Source organism: Gavia stellata, chromosome 16, assembly GCF_030936135.1.
Source record: "Gavia stellata isolate bGavSte3 chromosome 16, bGavSte3.hap2, whole genome shotgun sequence".
Lineage (NCBI taxonomy): Eukaryota > Metazoa > Chordata > Aves > Gaviiformes > Gaviidae > Gavia > Gavia stellata.
The window spans coordinates 5,749,361-5,768,441 of record NC_082609.1 but is presented as its reverse complement, the minus strand read 5'-3'; the positions used below and the strand labels follow the sequence as shown (position 1 = coordinate 5,768,441).

The window sequence follows — 19,081 nt, the reverse complement described above, 5'->3', positions numbered from 1 at the left end:
GCTGCCTCCGGGGGTTTTGTCTTTACTAGGGAAGAGGTTTTTATGCCCGCACCACCCCCCAGCCCCCCTTGTCTTAAAACACAAATATAATTGGGGCAGTTTGTAATCTTCACGTGTTTGGATCAAGCTAAGACTGCCTATAGCTGTTGGTAAATAATGGTAAGATCCATTGCATCTCTCCCCGCACTTCAGATTTTTTTAGCTACTGGACCTTGAAAATACCATCTTTAAATCTGAATGGTTCAGCTGGGTAGACCAACAGTGTGCATTTCCATAATGGGTCAGGGATACATTTTACTGAACGTGGATGATAGGACAAAATAAAGCTGGCTTATAAGTGAACAGAGCAGGCTTTGTCTGAAGTGCAAAGTGTGTATGAGATCCAGAACTTCAGAAGCTGAGCAAGGGAAGAGTTGAGCTGGGGGTTAAACTTCCCAGGAAAGGGGTTAGGAGTTCTGGGGCAGAGGGCTTAGCCACTACAGTTGCGCTCAGTCCTCCTTTTTACAGTTTGCGGGTAAGGAGGGCTCAGGCCCTGTGGACATGTTCTAGGACAAGATGCTTTGCACCCCAGAAGCTCCCCCAAAGTGATGGTACTGAGCACACGCAATGATAGAACTCATAAGCAAAGTCTTAGCAGGCTCATAGAAAGGAGAGGGGGAGAAGAAGGTGAGGAAGAGATTGCTCACAAGAAAATGGAGTTTTCTTCATTTTATCCTCAGGCATGTGAAGAGCAGGAAGTAGTGGTTAGCAAAGCGATACAGGTTTGCCTGGCTGACTGGTTTGGAAATAGCGGCTACAAAAAAGCAGTGTATATATCCAACACCGCAGTCTCGCTCCCTCCCCGCGCGTTTTGCTAACACAGTTACTAAATACTGGCACCACTCCTAGTAGCATTGTCTAACTCTGTCCTAGGCTTCACCCATCTCTTCTAGAAGTAAGAACTACTCCCTGAAGGGCAGGGCCTGTGGCCAGGAGGCAAAGAGTACATTTGGATGCGTGTACTATGTGCTCAGAGTCTAGACAGGCATTAAGTTATCCGAGGATGTTTTATAGGCGAGTTAAGAGTTGATGTGATGCAATCTGTTCGAGAGGAAAAAGGCAAGGGTGTTTGGCAAAGTCTGGGCGTACTTGGTGCTTACATACGAGCATAGTTTCTCTCATTCAGAGGCTCCCTAAAGCAGACGGGGCCCTTCACTGTGATAAAACCAGCACGTTACAACGCACGGTGGAAGACCCCTGGCCGTGGCAGAGAAGGTCTCTTCCCTAAAGCAGATCGCGGTCCGGAGAGGGGCCGCAGCACAGAACGAAGACGCATCCCCAACGCTTGACACCGCTCACGGGTCGCGCTCGAGGGGAGGGGAGGGGAGGGGAGGGGAGGGGAGGGGAGGGGAGGGGAGGAGAGGCCCCTTCCCGGCGCTGTGCCCGCTCGGAGGCGCCGGCGGGTGCCCGCGGTCCCGGCGCGGGGACCCCGCTCCGCCCGCCCCGGCCCCGCTGGAGGGCGCCCGCTCCGCGCCCGCGGCCGCACCGCTGCGGGCTGCCCTGCGCGGCTGCTGCCCGCCTCGGCGGCCGGAGCGGGGCCGCCCCCCGCCTCCGCGGAGCACCCCGCACCCCGAGGCGGCTCTCGCCGTGCCCCGCACCGCCCGGCCCCGCACCGCCCGCGGGGCACCGCCGGGCCCCCCGGGCGAGCGGCCGGCGAGGCGGGGGGGGGGGGGGGGGGGGGGAGCGGTCCCCGCGGGGGGCCGGGCAGCGGGGGTGGGATCTGCTCCGCGTAATCCCCCATGGGGGGCGGCGGGCCGCGCTCGGAGCATCCCCCCTTCCCCAGCGCGGGGGAGGCGGCGGGGGAGCCGCCACCCCCCGCTTCCTCCGTTTAAGACCCGGGCTGGCGGGGCGAGCGGAGGAGAGCGGCCGCTCCGCAGCTGCCGGCCCCACTTCCGCGGCGGGGCGCGCAGCGCACAGGGCGGGCGCTGGATGCGGGGGGAGGCGGGCGGCAGCCGAGCGGGTCCCCGCGCAGCGGCGCGGAGCGCGGCGCGATGAGCGCGGGCAGCGGCGCCGCCGCCGCGGCGGGCACCGCCACCTCCGCCCTCTGCCTGCTCCTCTCGCTCACCGCCGTGGCCGTCTGCCTGCTGCTGGGCGCCAAGACGGCGGAGCTGCAGGGCCGGCTGGCCGCCCTGGAGGAGCGGGGCGCCGCCGGCCCCGGGCCGCTGCTGGACGCGCTGCAGCCCCGCGTGGAGCAGCTCTTCCGCGAGGTGAGTGGCGGCGCGGCCCCGCAGCGCCCACGGGTGGGCAGCGCCCACGGGCGCGCGCGCAGGGACCCGCCGCAGCGGGGCGAGAAACTCGGGGAGGGCGCTCCGGCCCCGCTCCGGCGCGGGGCTCGCCCCCGGCGTCGCCGGCTTCGCTTCCCGGTGGGAAGAGCTTCCTGCCTTCCACCGGCCTTTCCCCGCTATTAATGGCGCTGCGGGGCGAGGCGCGGCAAAGCCCCGCGAGTCCCAAGAGAAAATGCCCCAGGTGGAGAGGCGAGCAGCGTAGTGTCTGAGAACGCCCGGCTTTCTCCCCCATTCTATGCGCTGGCAAAGGTAACCCGAGCACTTAAATACTGTTTATCTTTGGATGTAATGGACTATAATTTCCTTGTCAGAAATCTACGAACATGATCCCGGTTATCTGGACTGTCTATCACAGGGTATCATGCGGTCCAGCAGTGCTGAACTGATTTATGGCGGGTAGAGAAGACTAGCGACTAGTTACTTCGCTTTCAATCCCAGGGTTTTCTGAAATTACTCAATAAAGATTTCTCTGCTGAAAGACTTCTCCTACTTAGAGAAAAATTACCCACACTGATAACTAAATAACTATAACTAAATCTCCGTAACTAAATCAAATCTCTGGGAGAAGTTACGCTTGATCCCAGGGTTGTATTTTTCCCCAGACTGTGGTGTTTAGGTTTGGGGCTTTTTACAGGCACGGGGGACGGGGGGGGCTCCCATCACGCATAGGAAACACTTGAAGATCCCACAGTTGGTTTGCTGGCTTTGGGTAAACAGTAGTTCATAAAGCGCAGCAAGATTCAACCCGGCTTACGGGGCTGCCGCAGGACGCTCCCGAGTGATCGATTCTGACGTCTGGGGAAGGTTTTACGCTGGGATTTTATTAATGGCCTGGCTGGGGGGGCAAAACACGGTGCTGCATCAGGATTGTTACAGCCGCGACGCCTCAGTCGTGCAAAAGCGTATTTGTACGCAGTGCCCTCCAGCTGTGCGCAGCTCTGGGGAGCGGAGCTGGTTCCGCTGTGCGTGGGGCGGGATGCGAGGGGGGACGGAGGCAGCGCTGGGGCGACGGGGCGACGGTTCCTCCTGCTACCTCTTGCTGTTGGAGTTACGGTGAGGGTACTGCTGGCACCGCCGCAGCGTGTCCATTCTCCTGGAAACCTGTTTGCGTTGATGTGCCTTGATAAAAGGGAAATGTTAAAAAATAGTTTTGTGGAAACCCTGAATCAGAGGGGTGCTTGTGAGGCGTAATCACAAAATCTAGTTAACGTCTTTTCTCCAGGCAGGAATTAGCCTGCCAGTCGTGGCAGTGGTTCTGTTCCAATTACTCCAATAAATGTGCTTAGCAATGGGAATGGTTTCTGTGGCACTGCCTAAGATCATGTGCAACCTCTTGCTGAGATTTAGTTAAGTGCGGAAAGCTTGTTTTGTACTGGGAACGCTCAGACGGAGATTGTACAGGGGAAAATAAAGCAAAACCACATAATTGGGCTTCTAACGCAAGAGCGAGCTTGTTGAAATATTTAGTATGACCAAACTTTTGTCAATACTGAAAGCAAATTTTGAAACAAGTCACAGATTCAAGGAATGCATGGTAGTGATTGTGCTATCTATTAACAGCCGTTTTAAACGAACTTACTCATCTATGTTAAAGTTTCAGAAAGAGTCTGTTTCTTGACCAAACTCCTCTCTGTTACATAAGACCGCTCGCTCGTCGGGCAACTTCTGTCCTTCCTGTGCTTGAGAGTTTCTGGAGAGCGAGAGAATATTTCCATCATCATGAACATCAACTGATGCCTGGGGTCAGGCTTTTTTGTTGAATTCTGTGTTGGTCCTCCTTTCAAGTTTACCACAATATTTCAGAAGGGAAACCAAAGCTCCATACGCTCCCTGCGCATGACCCAGCATACTTTGTTCTCTGTCGCTACCCCAAAAGCATTACTCCATATACCGATCTAGGGGTTTGCTGGCGTAATGTATGGCAGAGCTGCATGTAAAGAGCAGCGCTACAACGCCAACATGCTGGCTGTGTTCCTTTTAGTGTTGTTTAAATGTTTGGCAAGTAAAAGAGGCTAGGAAGGGTGAGTGTGTGGTTAAGGCAATGAAAGCCGATTTGGACAACTACGGTTTAGTTTCTGGCCCTGTGACAGGCACCCGTCTAACTTTGGAGAAATGGCTGGTTTTTAATGTGGCGGGACCTTGCCCTTCCCTCGGCTGTTCCTTGAGTGGGACGTGCTGCAGGGTCCTGCTTTGATGCCCTCCACAACATTTCCAACAGGGTGGTCCGAACGTGGCGTCTCCACTTGCTCTACGTCAAAAGCCCCAATTTGAAGCGCGTAGTTTTCATACTGAAGGGAAAATGTTAACGGGAGGATTATAGAAGCATCCAGTTGTTGTAAACAAAGCTGGACCCTTTCGTTCACAAAGGATTTATTGTCCGTGGTAGGCAGAGAGTGTCCAGATTAATCAGTTTCATGACAAGGACAATTCAATGGGAGAACAGAGAACTAGCTCCAGGATTCAGGACCGGAGCAGATCTCCTCTGCTGTTCCCAGTGATGCCTGCTGAACTGAAAGGGTGGAAGAGCTTATTTTTGTTTCCTCGAGCATATTCATCATCCAAATTACTTTAAAATGAACATAAAAATTGAGTGACTCTGTAATATTCAGACTGTCAGAAAAGCCTCTTTAGATACTTTCTTGCTACTTCTTCTCGAGGAAAGCGTATGTGCTGCAGAAGGCAGCTGGATCACTCTGATATTTACACTTCCCTTAGTACAACTTCTCTGTCAGGTGCTATGAAACCGTGTTGATACTTTCAGGACCTCTTAGCATCACATCCGAGCAGCTAGAAAGGAATGCGTAGGATTTCAACAACAGATAAAACTGCTTAATCCCCAGAATAAAAGGAAAAGAACCTAATTCACAGGTAGCCTAATTCCTGAATAGTCCACAGTGTTCAAATATTTGAGCATAGACTGGGTCATCAGGTGTGTAAAATTCAAGTCTGAACACCCTGAATTCAATAAGTACTTTGAATTTTCTCTCTTTGAAACATGGGGGCTCCAGTTATCGGTTTCTCTCTTGGTAAATACTTGAGGTGAGACAGGGCATTCCTGGAGGAGCAACGATTGCGGGTGAAGGTGAGATGTTCCCACCCTTGCAGGGCTGCCCCAGCCACGAAGCGCTACGCCTGAGCTAATATAACTTACCTGTCATCGGGGCTTATTAACTTGGGCTTGGCAGTGTCCTAAATGCAGGCATGAACATTTTGGTTGGCTTAGTGAGCAGGCAGAGTGTGCTCACATCTGTCTGCAATATGCCACGTAGACACTGCTTTAGTTTTGTGAATTTTCACATGTTCTAGTAGTCCCACTGATGAGTTTTTCACCTTGGAGATGGAAACACTGGGCTTTTGGTGGACCCGGGGTTGCATAAACACCCCGGTCTCGCTGGCAGTGCCCACCCCACTGTCCTTCAAATCCTCATCCCTCTCCTCAAGAACCTGTAATACTCTTTGTAGCATGAATTTTAAGTACAAAATCAGCCAAATCAGGTCACATCTGTTGTGAAAATATCACCCTGCCATGCAACCTCCAGGGTGTTTGGAAGGAGCGTCGCGGTCGGTTGCAGCGGGGCTTTCCTCGGGGCGTCTGCCTCGCCGTCGGGGCTGGCCGTGGCGGAGCAGAGGGGCTCTCTCCCCCAGCACTGTTTCTGCCACCAAACATGCTGAGACGACGCTGACATCTGAACACGAGACTTGTAATAGCTGCTCAGGATGAATCCAGCCCACCCTGCTTGGCACAAGTGACTTTTGGGAGGTGCAGAAGCAGCCTTTGCCTGCCCCGTGCAAAGGTTGTGGAGTGGCCACTTGCTAAGAAACATTTAATATTTCGTGTGCTACTGTGGCACGAGATATTATCAAGAGGCTGAACACAACAGGGTGAAGCTATTGCCTCTCACTGGAAGGAAGCGTGCTGGGTGGAAGCGTGTTTGGCTGTTGGCATGCACACGCAGTCCGCATTTAGGTATAATGCATTCTCTAAATGACTGTTTTTATTCCTCCTCCAAACAGAAACTGGGTGAAGGACTAGCAAAGCTGCGGACGGCGAGAGAGGCTCCGTCAGACTGCATGTGCCCCCCAGGTAGGTGCAAACGTACCGGCATGGCCAACGCCAGACTGCCCGGGAACCGCCTGCTCGCCGGACCGATGCCGCTGAGCTCCTCCTCTCCTATTTTATGTATTCCTCTGTATCAAGGAGAATGCGCTGGGAAGTGGGTTTTTTTTCCAAGCTGAAGCACTGTCTTGTGCTTGAGACTGTTAACTTCTTCCATTGCCTAGCTTTGGCCTGTTTACAGATAAAGGAGTTTGAGGTTTGGACAAAAGCGACGTTTGGCTATAAGAATAAAAGAGCGAATAGCTTTTCTGGGTTGTGAGCCCTGGGTGTCAGGCCAAAACAATTTAGAAGTAGTAACAAAATCACTGGGGCCTAATGCAAGTGTGATAATTGAAAGCTGCAGCCTCTCTGCCTTTTAGGAGGGTAGCGACTTCCCCAGCGCTGCCTTGCTGCATGAAAGCTGTCACTGATTGTTTAAATTTCCTCCCAGAGTTTAATGAACTTCTTAAACTGTCAAAACTTCCTGCTCTGCTGTGGAAGTGCATGCTCCTTGGAAACAATAAACAGCTTAGATTAGTTTGTAAAGGAATCTCATTTATAGAAATGCTCCGTTAAGTGCTCTGCTCTCATACTGAACGGCATGAATGACTTCGGGCTGAGGCACTTCAAGTCTTTTCTTTTCTTTTCTTTTCTTCTTTTCCTTTTCACAGAAGCAGCAAAAGGCAGGTGAAAGATGTGCAGTGCTTTGATGGGGGAGAATGCATAGGCCTGTTACAAAGCCTTGCAAGCAGCAGATAGTTCAATTCTGGTTTTAAAGAAAAAAACAAAGCCTAAATTCTATATGTAGATGCATAATAGGTAAATGGCTAGTCTCAGATTTTCCTGCCATCCTGGATATGAATCCTACCAGAACACACAGCATTAGTCCATACTCACAGGACAAAAAAAGATGGACTTTTTCTCCATAAGATTATGTGTAATAAGCTCGGAAATATTTCAGTAATGATGCTCTTAAATGTGCTGCTGCAGTTGTACTGACTGGTTTCCTAGTGGAAGGCTCCTATGGGCGTACTGTACGCCCCACTGCCTTCTAACCAAACCCCGTCGGCTGAGACACAAATCATGCTTATTTTCAGCTCTTCGGACACCGGCGGTCAAATTAGTTTTCTCCCTTCTGATGCGCAGCCCCAACCGAGTCTGTCAGCCTCACGGGGCTCTGCGGGCTGCGTCTTGCTCCGGGCTGTGCAACCGGGGCACTACTGGTGCGCTTAAGCAGTCAAGAGGCTTTTCCTTTGCTCGGCAGAAAGCAACTGGGATTGAAGAGGCTCCTTTGTGGCCAGGAAAGTCCCAATTTGGTTCTGGGTCACTGAGTTTGCTGGTTGCTGTCTTTGAGTGATGGGGGGAAGAGAGGAGGGGGAAGGTTTTCCCACGTGCTGCTGAAATACTTGTTACAGTCATTAGTAACGAATGTCAAAGTAATTTGCGAGCCGAAGGAAGGAGAAGTGCTTTACTGGTGGGTAGGAAGTGTCGAGTCAGTGGCTGCTCCTGGCTACCACCATTCGGGAGCCGAGCGCTGTGCTAAGGCAGGGATGTGCTGCTGAGCTGTCGTGAAGCCTTTCAGCTATTTTTGAGCAAATCAAAGGAATCTTTACATGTGTTTCTTTTTTTTTTTTCCCCCTCTTTCTCCTGAAGAAGGCTGAAGTGCCTTCTGGTCTGTAGTTAAAGAGCTTGGTCCAGAAACATCCCGAGAGCTTGTGGCCCTCGCTGGCATTTGTTCCAGCGTTTCGCCAGGTTGAAAACTAAAAACTAAGCCTCAATTCGCGTCAGTGCACCAAAAAAGCAGCCCCTGGGGAAAGAAAATCCCCCCGTGGAGGGGATGGGGAGGTGGGAGATCCTGCCAGCCCACGGGCAGGGGGAGGCAGGGAGCACGGCCAGCGTCGGCAGCCCTGGCTGCAGCCCCGCTCCTGCTTCCCGGGGGCAGCCGGAGCCCGGTGGGTATCCTAAACGCCTGGGCTGGGAGGCTTTCCTCCTCCGGAAACCCCACTAAGCTTAAGAAGACTTCTTTCTTATCACTGGGTTTAAAGCAAGCCCACCGAAGAGCTGTCGATGGTGGCGGTCGTCATGCCGGTGTGGTCCCTCCCTTGGTGCCTCTTTGGGAAGAGGGGGACTCGCCACCCCGCAGACCCGCAGGCAGTGGCGGGAGCAAACTGTGCTCAGAGCTCACCCTACGAGCTGGGCTTGTTTTAAAGATCTGTTTTCCCTTGAAGCGAGTCAGTTTGGGGTTCTGTCGGGGTTCGGGAGGTGGGGTGGTGTTTTTGGGGGGACGACTGATAAAAACAACTTGCTATGTGTTAAAAGCAGTTTGGGACAAGATGACTATGTTCTGTTTAAAAGTTAAATAAGGCTCAAGTTATTTCGACTACAGAGAAGCCCTAGATTTGTGCTTGTAAAAAAAAACCCAACCAAAACAACCCCTCCCCACACCGCCCCAAAAAATCCCAAACCCCCAAGCCCTCCTTCCCCAAAACCCACCCATTTCGTGCTTTGCGCTCTGCAGTAAGTCACCTATTTGGCTATAGGGCTCAACTGGCTTGTTCCAGAGCTGTTGGCCTTCCCAAACGGGGCCCGGGGGCTGTCGGGGCAGGCAGGGCTGCGAGCCGGGGCCGGTGGCCAGCAGAGGGGGCCCGGCCGTTTCGCCAGGGCCATGGAGCCATCCCAACCGCCAAGAAACACAACCATCGTTTCAAAAAAAAAGCTTGAAAAATAAAAGGTGCCTCCGTTGCTCTCAGCATCCCGTTAAGTTGACTCGTTTTGCTTTATTTAGTCAACCAAAGCGAGGAGGGGGGGGCACTGACAACAACTTCATGTCACTTTGGCTCCTTCATGGTTTGGGCATTTCTGTGGCTGATGGAGAGGAGAGCATCCTCGGCGGTTTGGGGCAGCTGGGCCAGCTGCGGGTCGGGCTCCGAAATGCCGTGCCGGGGCGGGTTGGTGACCCCGCTCCGGTGAGGAGCGTGGCCTTTCGTCCCCCCCAGCTATTTGGGACGGGGCCGCAGCGGTTGCGTGCTGCTGGTGCCAGACAGGCCCAGGACAGGCTGTCCCCATATGTTGGCTCGCTGCGAAACAGCAGCTCAATATTTTTATTATTGTCGTTCCCTGAGCCAGGACTGTAATATTTCGCGGAGAGGCCCCTCGTCCCCTTATGTTCAGCCTCTTTCGGTGGTGGGATCCTCACACAGCCTTTGCTGCAAGATAAAGTCCAGCAGGTGCAGGACCACTTGTTTATATGGCATTTAGGACAGCCTCCAGCTGATGAGCACATGGCAGTGGGTTGAAAGCAAGACTAAAACTTCATGCTTGCAAGACTAAAACTTCATGCTTGCGGACACTTTGCAGTTGTGTGGCCTCTGACTGACTGCCTTTTTTTTTTTTTTTTTTTTAAGGAGTCTTTTTTTTATCCCCCCCCCCCTTGTATTTTTAAGCACAGCTTTTTGAAACCTGAGGTGCGAAAGGCTCTTGTTAAATACAGTAGTTGCCCCGCCAAAAGTCTTCAGGATCTGTGAGAAGGTCCCTCAAGAGCTCGAGGTGCTGGACGCACCGTGCTAGACCCTGAGAGCGAGCGTCTCCTCTTAAATCCAGTAAAAAAAAGGCTTAAAACAAGCCCCAGTCCGCAGAAAATGCCCTGCCCAGCAGCAAGTCCTTGCTGTATTGCAGATTGAGGGTGTGAAAATCTCCAGCTCTTTCGGCTGCTCTTGCACTGCGTATTTCAACGTGTGCGTTGTGTTTCCCTGTGCCTTTTTATTTAACAGTACCTCAGCAGGCTTTGCGCTCCCAAGCCTTAACTCCGAATTTCCTGGCTGCTGGATGATGCATATCCCTGTCTTCATCTTGAATTCACGCTGAGACAGTGTCATATGCTTTTGAACGTATGTATATATTACAGAACAGTGTTAAATGTTCAGTGTAGTAATCCGATGTTCCAGTTAATATATGACAAATATTTCCCAATAATGGCTTGGCAGCGGGAAGAGCGGAGTGGTACTCCAGCCTGCAGGACGGCGGATTGCTCCATTTCTCGGCAATTCAAACCATGTGTACTTGGGGAAGCCGATCATTTAAAATCCTCCCTACCTCTGCAGACTCAGCAACTCCAGAGGCTCTCTTGCTGCGCTTATTATTATTTATATAGGGGTTTATTATTATTTTTTTTATTTTTTTAATTTTTACCCTAACTTTATACCCAGGGATCGGCTTTCTCCAGCTCGCTGGGGAAGTTTGGCGCGGCACGTTCTGTGGTTCCCAGCGACTTGAAATATCTGCCTAATTTTTACTGGTGTAAATGTCGCCTTCAAGCGTCGCTCGCTATCTGCCTTCTCCCCGTGTTGTCTCCCCAGGTAATTAGCACAACAGAATTTCCCTAATTGCTGGAGATCAAGGAGGAGAGGGCTCTGCTTGCTTTGTAGTCCTGACAAACGGCAGATGTTTTCCAGCAAGCCAAACGGGATGCGCCGAGCTCTGTTGAGGCTGGCTCTTTGTTTCGCACTCTCGCGTGATAGCAGCTCTCTGTTATTGCTCTCTTTTTACATCTTCGGTATCTGGGTCTGTAGTTCTGCCTTTCTGAGTCGTGAGTCCTTCAGGATAGTTGAATAGATATGGAAAAATATCAAATGAAAGCAAGTATTTATTTTTTAAATTAGTGGTGATCTCTGCTTTTCTGAATTGCTTCGCATCTACTGAGCTTAAATGTCTGAAGTATTCCTTACTGTCACCTCAAGAGATGCTTTTCTACCTACTGAACCCATTAAAACTCAGTATTTTTCTGTAATTTTTACAATTTAGAATGAGACAAAGAGCTTTAGAATATCTTCAAGTTCTAAATTGTTTCCTAAATCCTCCTCGCCCCGGTTTCTGTGAGAACCCTGTCCCTTCCCATGCCCTGCCAGTCACTTCGCTTCAGCAGCGTTTACATTCTCGGTCTGACTTTGCCCGCATGAGGCTAGGACATCATAATTGCAATATTAATATCAACAGGATTTTTTTGCACTAAACTTACAAACACAATCACAATTCTCTTCTGCACAGAAAAGCCTGTGCCAGGATTTTAAAAACTGAGCCAGAAGCCAAGCGTTAAAGCACCTATCTAACGAAGAACAACCGGCTGGGAAGGGCTTTTGACAAATGGTGCCATTTAAATGCAGACACTTACTTTCTGTTTAACGTGTTTGCGAATCTTACCCCTTCAAAAATACGATCTGAGCGCAGATCTTAGCAGCTTTTGGAAAAACGGTTTTTGAGCATAGAAATTACTGCTGGCTACCTTCCATCAGCTCCTTCCTGGCGACCGTTCCCCAGTCCCTTTTGGATATTTGTGGAAGGCCCTGAGGACATCTGGAGCCGTGTCTGCATGCCACATGTGCGGGAGCCGCCAGCCGCCTTCTCCCGGGAGCTACCTGGGATGGGCACGGGTACCCTCCGACTTCTTACAGAAGGTCCCGGAAAGCAGCCGCCGCAGAGTGGTGGGCGCCCGTCTCATCCTTGGGAAACTTAAAGCTCTGCTTAGAGAGCTGTTTCGTGGCTTCAGGACTCTCCGTTGATGGAAACCTATGGGTCGGAGTGTTGTTTTCTTGCAATAGACGGAAATAAATGGAGGAGAGGGAGTCGTGCTTGGTTTGGCATCTCCTCCCAGCCGTACGACTCGTGCATGTGTTGTGCGCTGCAGGGTGCCAGCCGGCAAGGGGGAAGGAGCCCAAAGTCCCTCTTGAAAGTAGAGGAATGATTTTTTCATGGCCCTGAGGGTTGCTGTGTGTGCGGAGAGGGTTGCTGGCACGGCGGCAGCAGCCAGGTATGTCACGGCAGTACCGGGGGGGCTTCTGCTCACGCTGGCTTGCTTTTCTCTGTTGCAAAGCCACTTTCGGCACCGCCCTGCACCCCTGTTGAGGAGCTCGTGGTGGTGGAGGGAGCGGCAGGCGACAGCCAGGTGTGCAGCAAAGGGGAGGTTTGAGTCTGGGGATTTGGGGACTGCTCTCAAACCGAGCTCCCCAGCCTGCTGGCATCCAAGGGAAGGCACGTCCTCTGCTCTCAACACCCATCCGAACAATACCATACCAGATCAGCTGCTGTGTCAGCCAGCAGTGACATTTCATGTCCTACCGAGGTGACATTAAATGCTGGATGTGGCCAGGACTTTCCGAGGCAGGAAATAGCGCGGTACCAGTGTTATTCCCAGAGCTGGCAGCGCCTCTGACACGGAGTCAGAGCCGTGAGCTAAAAGGCAGTCTGGCCTCAAAACCACTGGCGCAGGAAAATGGGCCGGAGCCATCTCCCAGTGAGACTGCGGCGGGATTTATCCCGGTGGCGTTTGGTGCAGCTCCGGCGTTTGAACACGGAGGCCCAGAGCAGTACCCCAGGAACCAGCCCTTTCCCAGCAGCATTCATCTTTAGCCCACTTCAGCAAAAATTAATTAAAACTGGTGACATCAATGGGAGAAGGCTTTGAAAATTTATTTTTTCTAAGTCTGCCAAAGTTATTTTGAGTGTAATGAAAACTACAAAAATAAACCTGATGACCATATCCTCTGCGAGAGGCTCTGTGTAACTTTATCTTCGTCTCGACATATGAAGCCATTTATCTAGGCACAGATATTTTTTGCTGCCAGCCCCTTCGGCGCTGCCTTTCCAGAGAGAAGGCTCTGAAGCAGGTTGGTTCAATGCTCATGGACTGACTCACCTAGGAGTTTCCCATCAGCTTCCAGTTGGTTTCCTCCTCTTTCTTGTTCAAATGATGGACTAATGTCACCCACGTGAGCAGCGAGTTGGCTTTGCAGAACTGATTATTGAAAATCGACTGTGCCTGGCATGGTACCTACTGTACCTCCATGCTGTTTCATTGAGCTGGTAGCGCTGTCATCTCCGGTCCATCCTACATGTAACAAGGTGGGAATGTGTTTCAAACCCAGCATGCTTTAGGTTGATCTTATCATTCTTGCAGTGTTGATAGAAGCAGGTTTTAGCACAGAAAAGATTTTTGGGAAATCAGCTACTGCTGGTGTATTCCCGAAGCAAGAGCTGCCTTATTTCTCTGCCACCGAGGGGCTCCAGACTGATGTTTCATGACTTGCGTTGCACAAATACACACTGCGTAATAAGCACGATCACCTGCACATGTGGCTGGGAGCGCGTAGATAGCAGCAGTCAAAATCAAACGGGCGCAGAGGGGCTGTAAGGCTGTTATGCCTCTGCTCTTGTTGCACTGGGTGGGTGTTGCTTCATTCCTCAACAGATAAGTGTTAAATAACCATCCCTCTGGCCTCTTTCAGCGAGCGCCAGCCCAGGCAAGGGCTGGGCAAACAGCCCCATCTGCCCCACCAACTTGAGTAGTCCCGGACTACCCATAAACCTGGTGTATCTCCTGTTTTGCCATTCAAGGGCCAGAAACGTTGCTCTTACCCTGGTGATGCGTGCTTGCTCCCATTTTATTGCTCTAAGACATGGTCATTTGGTTTACTTTGTAGGGTCGCAGGGGCAGGAGGTGTAGTGCACTTTAAAGAATCCAAAATATCTCCAGCACTCCTGTCACTCTGATAAAGGCCAGTTGGGTCCTGGGGAATTAACCCCAAAGGGGCAAATCTATCAGTAGCTTTTGGGTTATTTTACAGATTTCTGGGCAAAAGAGTCCCTTTCAGCTCTTGTTAAACAGAGTTTCCTTAAAGGAAAGTATTCCTGTGTACTCCAGCACCTGAATAGCATGCCTTCACGTTGCCAAATTTGCTCATCCTTTGACCATCATATTTTCACGGGAGGGAGGAAGGTGAATTGGAGAGTGAAACGCATAGTTGGCTGTAGCTGAGAGTCCTAACAGGATTTTAACCAAGTAATTAGGCTGCAACAGTTGCTCACTGAGAAGCGTGGCTTGCCTGGCTTACGAGGACCAGGGTGTGAATCCAAATACCAGCCACAAGCATGGATCGCTGCGCTTCTCTCTTGCCCCTCCACTACCAACCCAAAACACAACCCAAGCATTGATCATGCCAGCCGGGATCGTACTTAGGGCTCCAGGCGCTGCAATAACTGGCATGAGTGGGAATTCTACAGCATGAAAATCCTACTTTTGTCAGGGTCTTTAGTAGCTGCTGAGCTTGGTGCAGCCCGGCCTTAACCCTGAGCGTGGACCAGGGTTTACCTTTATTGTAGCAACTGGCTATCCAGATCAGCAGTGAAATTATTTAAATTATCATGTCTGATATGCAGAGCACCCGGACCTTGCCCCATGGGAAGGCAGTGTGACACCAGCAGGTTTGTCCTCAGATGCGTTAAGGGGGTGGCAGTTCTTGTACAGCCGTGTGACCGAGTACTCCTCCACCTTCGTTTTCCATGAAGCTGGTCTGGCTGTAGGAAATCACTGAAAAGCTATTTTAAAAGCAGCCAGCATGGAGGATTTGGCTACAGGTTTGTCCGTCCATGGTGATGGGGATTTTGGGAACAGCATTGCTGCAGCGGTGTCCCTGGGGTCCCTTGGCCCTAGGGTGCTGGGTGGGGTGGCAGAGACGCAGTGGCTCTACCTGGCTGCGGTTGGTGCTGGATGTGCAAGAACTGACCATCGAACTAACCTCGCCACGCACATGCACAAGGTACACCGGTCTCTGAGTGACAGGTTCTCGTGGTGACACGCTGCATGGAGGAGACAGATTCAGTTGCCGATCTTTTTTTAATTGCACCTGTCCTGCCATGATAAACTGGACAGTAAAAAGGCTGGATTTCTTTCTGCTTTTCTAAACCAGACGCAAGAGGCAATAATTCTCGTCATTTCCCAGCTATGACCCTGGGGTAATCCCACCACTTGTATGCAGCATCCAGCTCTGAGGTGGGAGGCAATCGTCTCTGCAGGCTGTGGCTTTCCACCCCGAGCACAAGCGTGGTCGGCGCAAGCATTTGCATTAAAGCAGCCTCGCAGGTTGCACTCACATGGTTTAGTGACCTAATTAAACCTCCACCTGTCCTTCGTTTGTCACCACCAGTCTTTGTTCTATCATGTGGCAGAAGATACGCTGGTGCCAAGATACTCCTGGACGCTTGGATTTGGCAGCCTGCGCAAATACAATGTGCTTCTTGGGTTTCATGCCTGCAGCAGATGGATCGAGCTCCCAGCCCTTTGTACGAGCAAGGCAAAGAGCTGCTGGAAATGCAGGGGATGGCAGGTCCTGAATGTCCCCCTGCCCACCCAGCACGTGCTCGTTTGCTTTTTTTAATGTGACCTAATGGGGCAAGAAGGAGAAAAAAATGCATATGCAGGATGAATTGAGTGTAGCCACGGGACTCATGGAGGGGGCTCGAGAGAGCATGTCACTGGGTTAATTTGGTGCCAGAAGTCCCCCTTTTTCTACAAATTGGAGTTGGGGAGGTGTTCGTGAAAGACGTCACATTCCTCTTGTAAGCCATACTGAACCTTGGTTGGGGTAGGGATTTGGGGCTGCGTTGGTTGCATTTGAAGCTGTTGTTCATCTTTCTGGCTCATGTTTAAATTTGGTCTATTTATTTATTTATTTATTTAAGATATTAAGAGAGCTTGGCTTCTGCTGAAGGGCGGCTGCCCTTTATGGTTTATTTTTTCAAAATTATTGCAATCGTGACAAGATTTGAAGGCCAAGAAAAGCCAGTCTTTACCTGGGGTTGGCTGTGTAACACAAACTACTTTTTAATCCCTCTGAGCGACCCCATGACAAGAGCCACTGACCCCTGACTGCACGGGACTTCGTTCATCAGAAGGTCCCCTTTGGTGCAAGTTGACTGGGACCATTTATGTCAAGACAACTCCAGTGGTGGACTTGGCTCCAGCCCGCGTGAGATGTTTCCTATGCACTTGCAAGAAATCCTCATTTCTCCCTTTGCTTCTGGCTCTTCGTAGCATGACCATGGTCGTTGGCTGTACAAGCAGCACATGGAGGCCATCGGCCCCTGGGTGGACCTCTTAAACTCAAGCTCTGTGCACCATATAAAAATTTTACCCCTCATGCCCCAGGCTCTTGGGCGGCTTCCCAGCAAGTATGACATGGAGAGGGAAGTATTTACAAAGAAAAATTAAATAGGTTCGATGGAGTTCCCAACCATCTGTATGCTTGTGGTCAGACTTCTAAAAAAAAATACTAGTAGAGATGAGGTCTATCAGTACAGTACATCTGGAAATGTTTCATTCTGGCTCGAGTTCGTCTGGGTTTTCTCCATGTTTTATGCTGTCTCTGAGCCGTCCCTGTTCGTGCTACTCCAGTGTGCGGCGCGCTTGGTGCAGGAGGATTGAGCAGGTTTGTGCTGCTTCACTGCTAAGAGAGATTGAAGAGCTTGGACGAGATGTTGAACAGATTTTTCTTTTTCTTTTTTTTTTCCCCCAGCAGATCTGTCTGGAAGAGGAGAACAGTTGGTATTGATATGATCTGCTTCATATTTTGGGAAGCTTTGGCAGTAACTACTACCAAATAATGACGCTTCTGGGTCCCTATTGTGCAAACATTTAAATATGTTCAACCATGTTGCGCAGTCCTTGTCTAGGGACTGAAAGCACCGTCCCAGCGGGACTTGAAGGCATGGCTGATTGCAAAAACAGGTCCTGATAGGGAACTGTAAGGAATGTATGTCACATTTCTTAAGAGAAAGCCTTGCTTTTTGGCTACTGGCAACTGGTGTCTGAAGACAGACAGTTATTTATTGGAGGGGGATTAGATGAGAAACATGCTGTTTGTAGGGGGTTGTGTGCTGTTAGTGTGGGCAATGATGCTCATCTGTGCCATGGACACAGGGACTTCTTGTGTTCGTTTGCTTCTTTAATTTTTTTTCCTAAGCTTTGCATCCTAAGCCAGAGCTTTTCCAGCTCAGTCCTGGAGGGTTGAGTCAAGGGTCATCGTCGTTATTGGGGTGACTGCTGTGTGAGGGTCTGGCCCTTCCCTTGTCCTTGGTGCGTATCAATCCCATGCTGGAGCGTGGTGCGAAGACAGAGATGCCCTGACCCCAGCCAGAGGTTGCACGTGCTTTTCTTTTCTGCTGCATTTTCTTTTTTTTTGTTTTTTTGGATCTATCAATTTCGTAGATCAGGACTGTATAAAAGTCTTATTTTAATTCCAAAGATATGGTTGAATTTCCCAAGACGGAGTGTTCAACTCCAACTTGGGAGTTTATGCAGACCACTTTGACTTTAAGGATAAAAGCACTGTATTTTAGCTCCGTGAGAGTTGCTTTAATGTGAATTAAGCCAGACTTTAAAGAACTCTGTTTCATTTTCAGAGTGAAAAGGTTCACAGTCTTTAAACTATTTCTTCACACAGATGTAAGGTCAGAGTGCATCGGTGCCTCGCAGCATCCCCGGGTGCTCGGTCGTGCCCCAGCACCGGGGCAGATGGCTGTGCTGGAGATGATCAGACCCATGAGGTCTGGACTATCTGGAGGAGCAGCGGCACAATCACCCCCCTGGTTTGGTTCCCCTTCGTTATAGTGACACAAAGGCACATTCAGGCCTTTGATAAAAGCCAGGCTTCTCTGCTTTTACACACATACACACACACACACACAAAACAGAGAAGGGGAGGCTGTGTTTTGTTAAAGTAGGCACTTGGGATTTAGGAAGAAAAAAAACCCAACCCTCACTTTTTTGAATTAACAAGGGGATCTGAAGTTGGAAGCACCCCTTCTCCATCCCTCCCACCCCATCAGGTCAGCGGACATTTCCAACTTCCCCATCACCATCACCTCTTCAGCCCCGTGGTGGTGTTTGTAAGGAAGAAGGCTTTTTATGCATACATATCTATATATATCTCCCATCCCATAATAATCCCGTATTTATCTGTATATACTCTTTAGTGCTTGTTAAGTGGCAAAGCAAAAGGCAATGAAAACAGAGGACGAGGGAGTGACAAACACGCTCCTTCTCCTCAGTGAATCAATGCCCATCCTTTCTTGCTGGGTTTTATTCTGGGCTTTGCTTATGGCAGGTTTTAGCTCCTCTCGGCTCCGGATTGGCCCTGGCTGACGGCTCTGTGCCCAGAGCTTGTCCCCAGGGGATTTCATTGTGGGGAATGGGTGAAACTGGGTGGCTCCATCCTGATTTGGTTTAAGCGGGTAATTATGTGTTGTTTGAACCCAACAGTCTGTTGAAATGTTTTGCTTTAAAATTGAGTTGATACCTAGTTTTGGAAGTTTTGCCTGCCATAGTTGGGCATTCCCTATGGCTGTATCACTGCCATGAGTCTATATGTCATTACTACCCTGAATTTCAGCCACTTTACACAGCAAGCTCAGTGCTGCTGGCAGGAATCCCACGCAGAGCCGCCGTAATGAAGTGGCGATGTCAAACCTGGCACCGATACCCCGAGGAGTTTGGCCTTTGCCACCAAATGTTGAAAATGTTGGCTTTTTCCTGGGTGTAAAACTGTGCACACTCAAGGGAGAGGAAACGCATGCATCCAAGCCGTGTAATTTAAGAACCAGAATCCCATTTTGTGGCATCTTCACACATAGGAGTGTTTTACGCTGTCCTGATGGCTGATGTGCTGTCAGCTGCAGCAGGGAGCCCTGGACCTCTAAATGCCTCGCAGAATCTTTGTCAGAGCAAAATAATAAAAAATACTCAGTACACTTTAAAACTTATTTATATTGAAGCTTTTAATGCAATTAAAAAAATCCAAATGCACGTTTAAAAAGTGCTGAAGTAAGCAACGCT

At 50.5% G+C, this 19,081-nt stretch overlaps 1 protein-coding gene across 1 annotated transcript in view; it reads left to right on the top strand.

Moving 5' to 3' along the window:
• Positions 1-2,030: 2,030 nt before the first annotated feature.
• COL23A1 (collagen type XXIII alpha 1 chain) overlaps positions 2,031-19,081 on the top strand; it is a 192,750-nt gene continuing 175,699 nt past the window's right edge. The window contains exons 1-2 of the mRNA XM_059825575.1: positions 2,031-2,246; positions 6,339-6,408. Of these exons, the coding sequence (XP_059681558.1) occupies positions 2,031-2,246; positions 6,339-6,408 (286 nt within the window). The remainder of the gene's footprint in view (positions 2,247-6,338; positions 6,409-19,081) is intronic.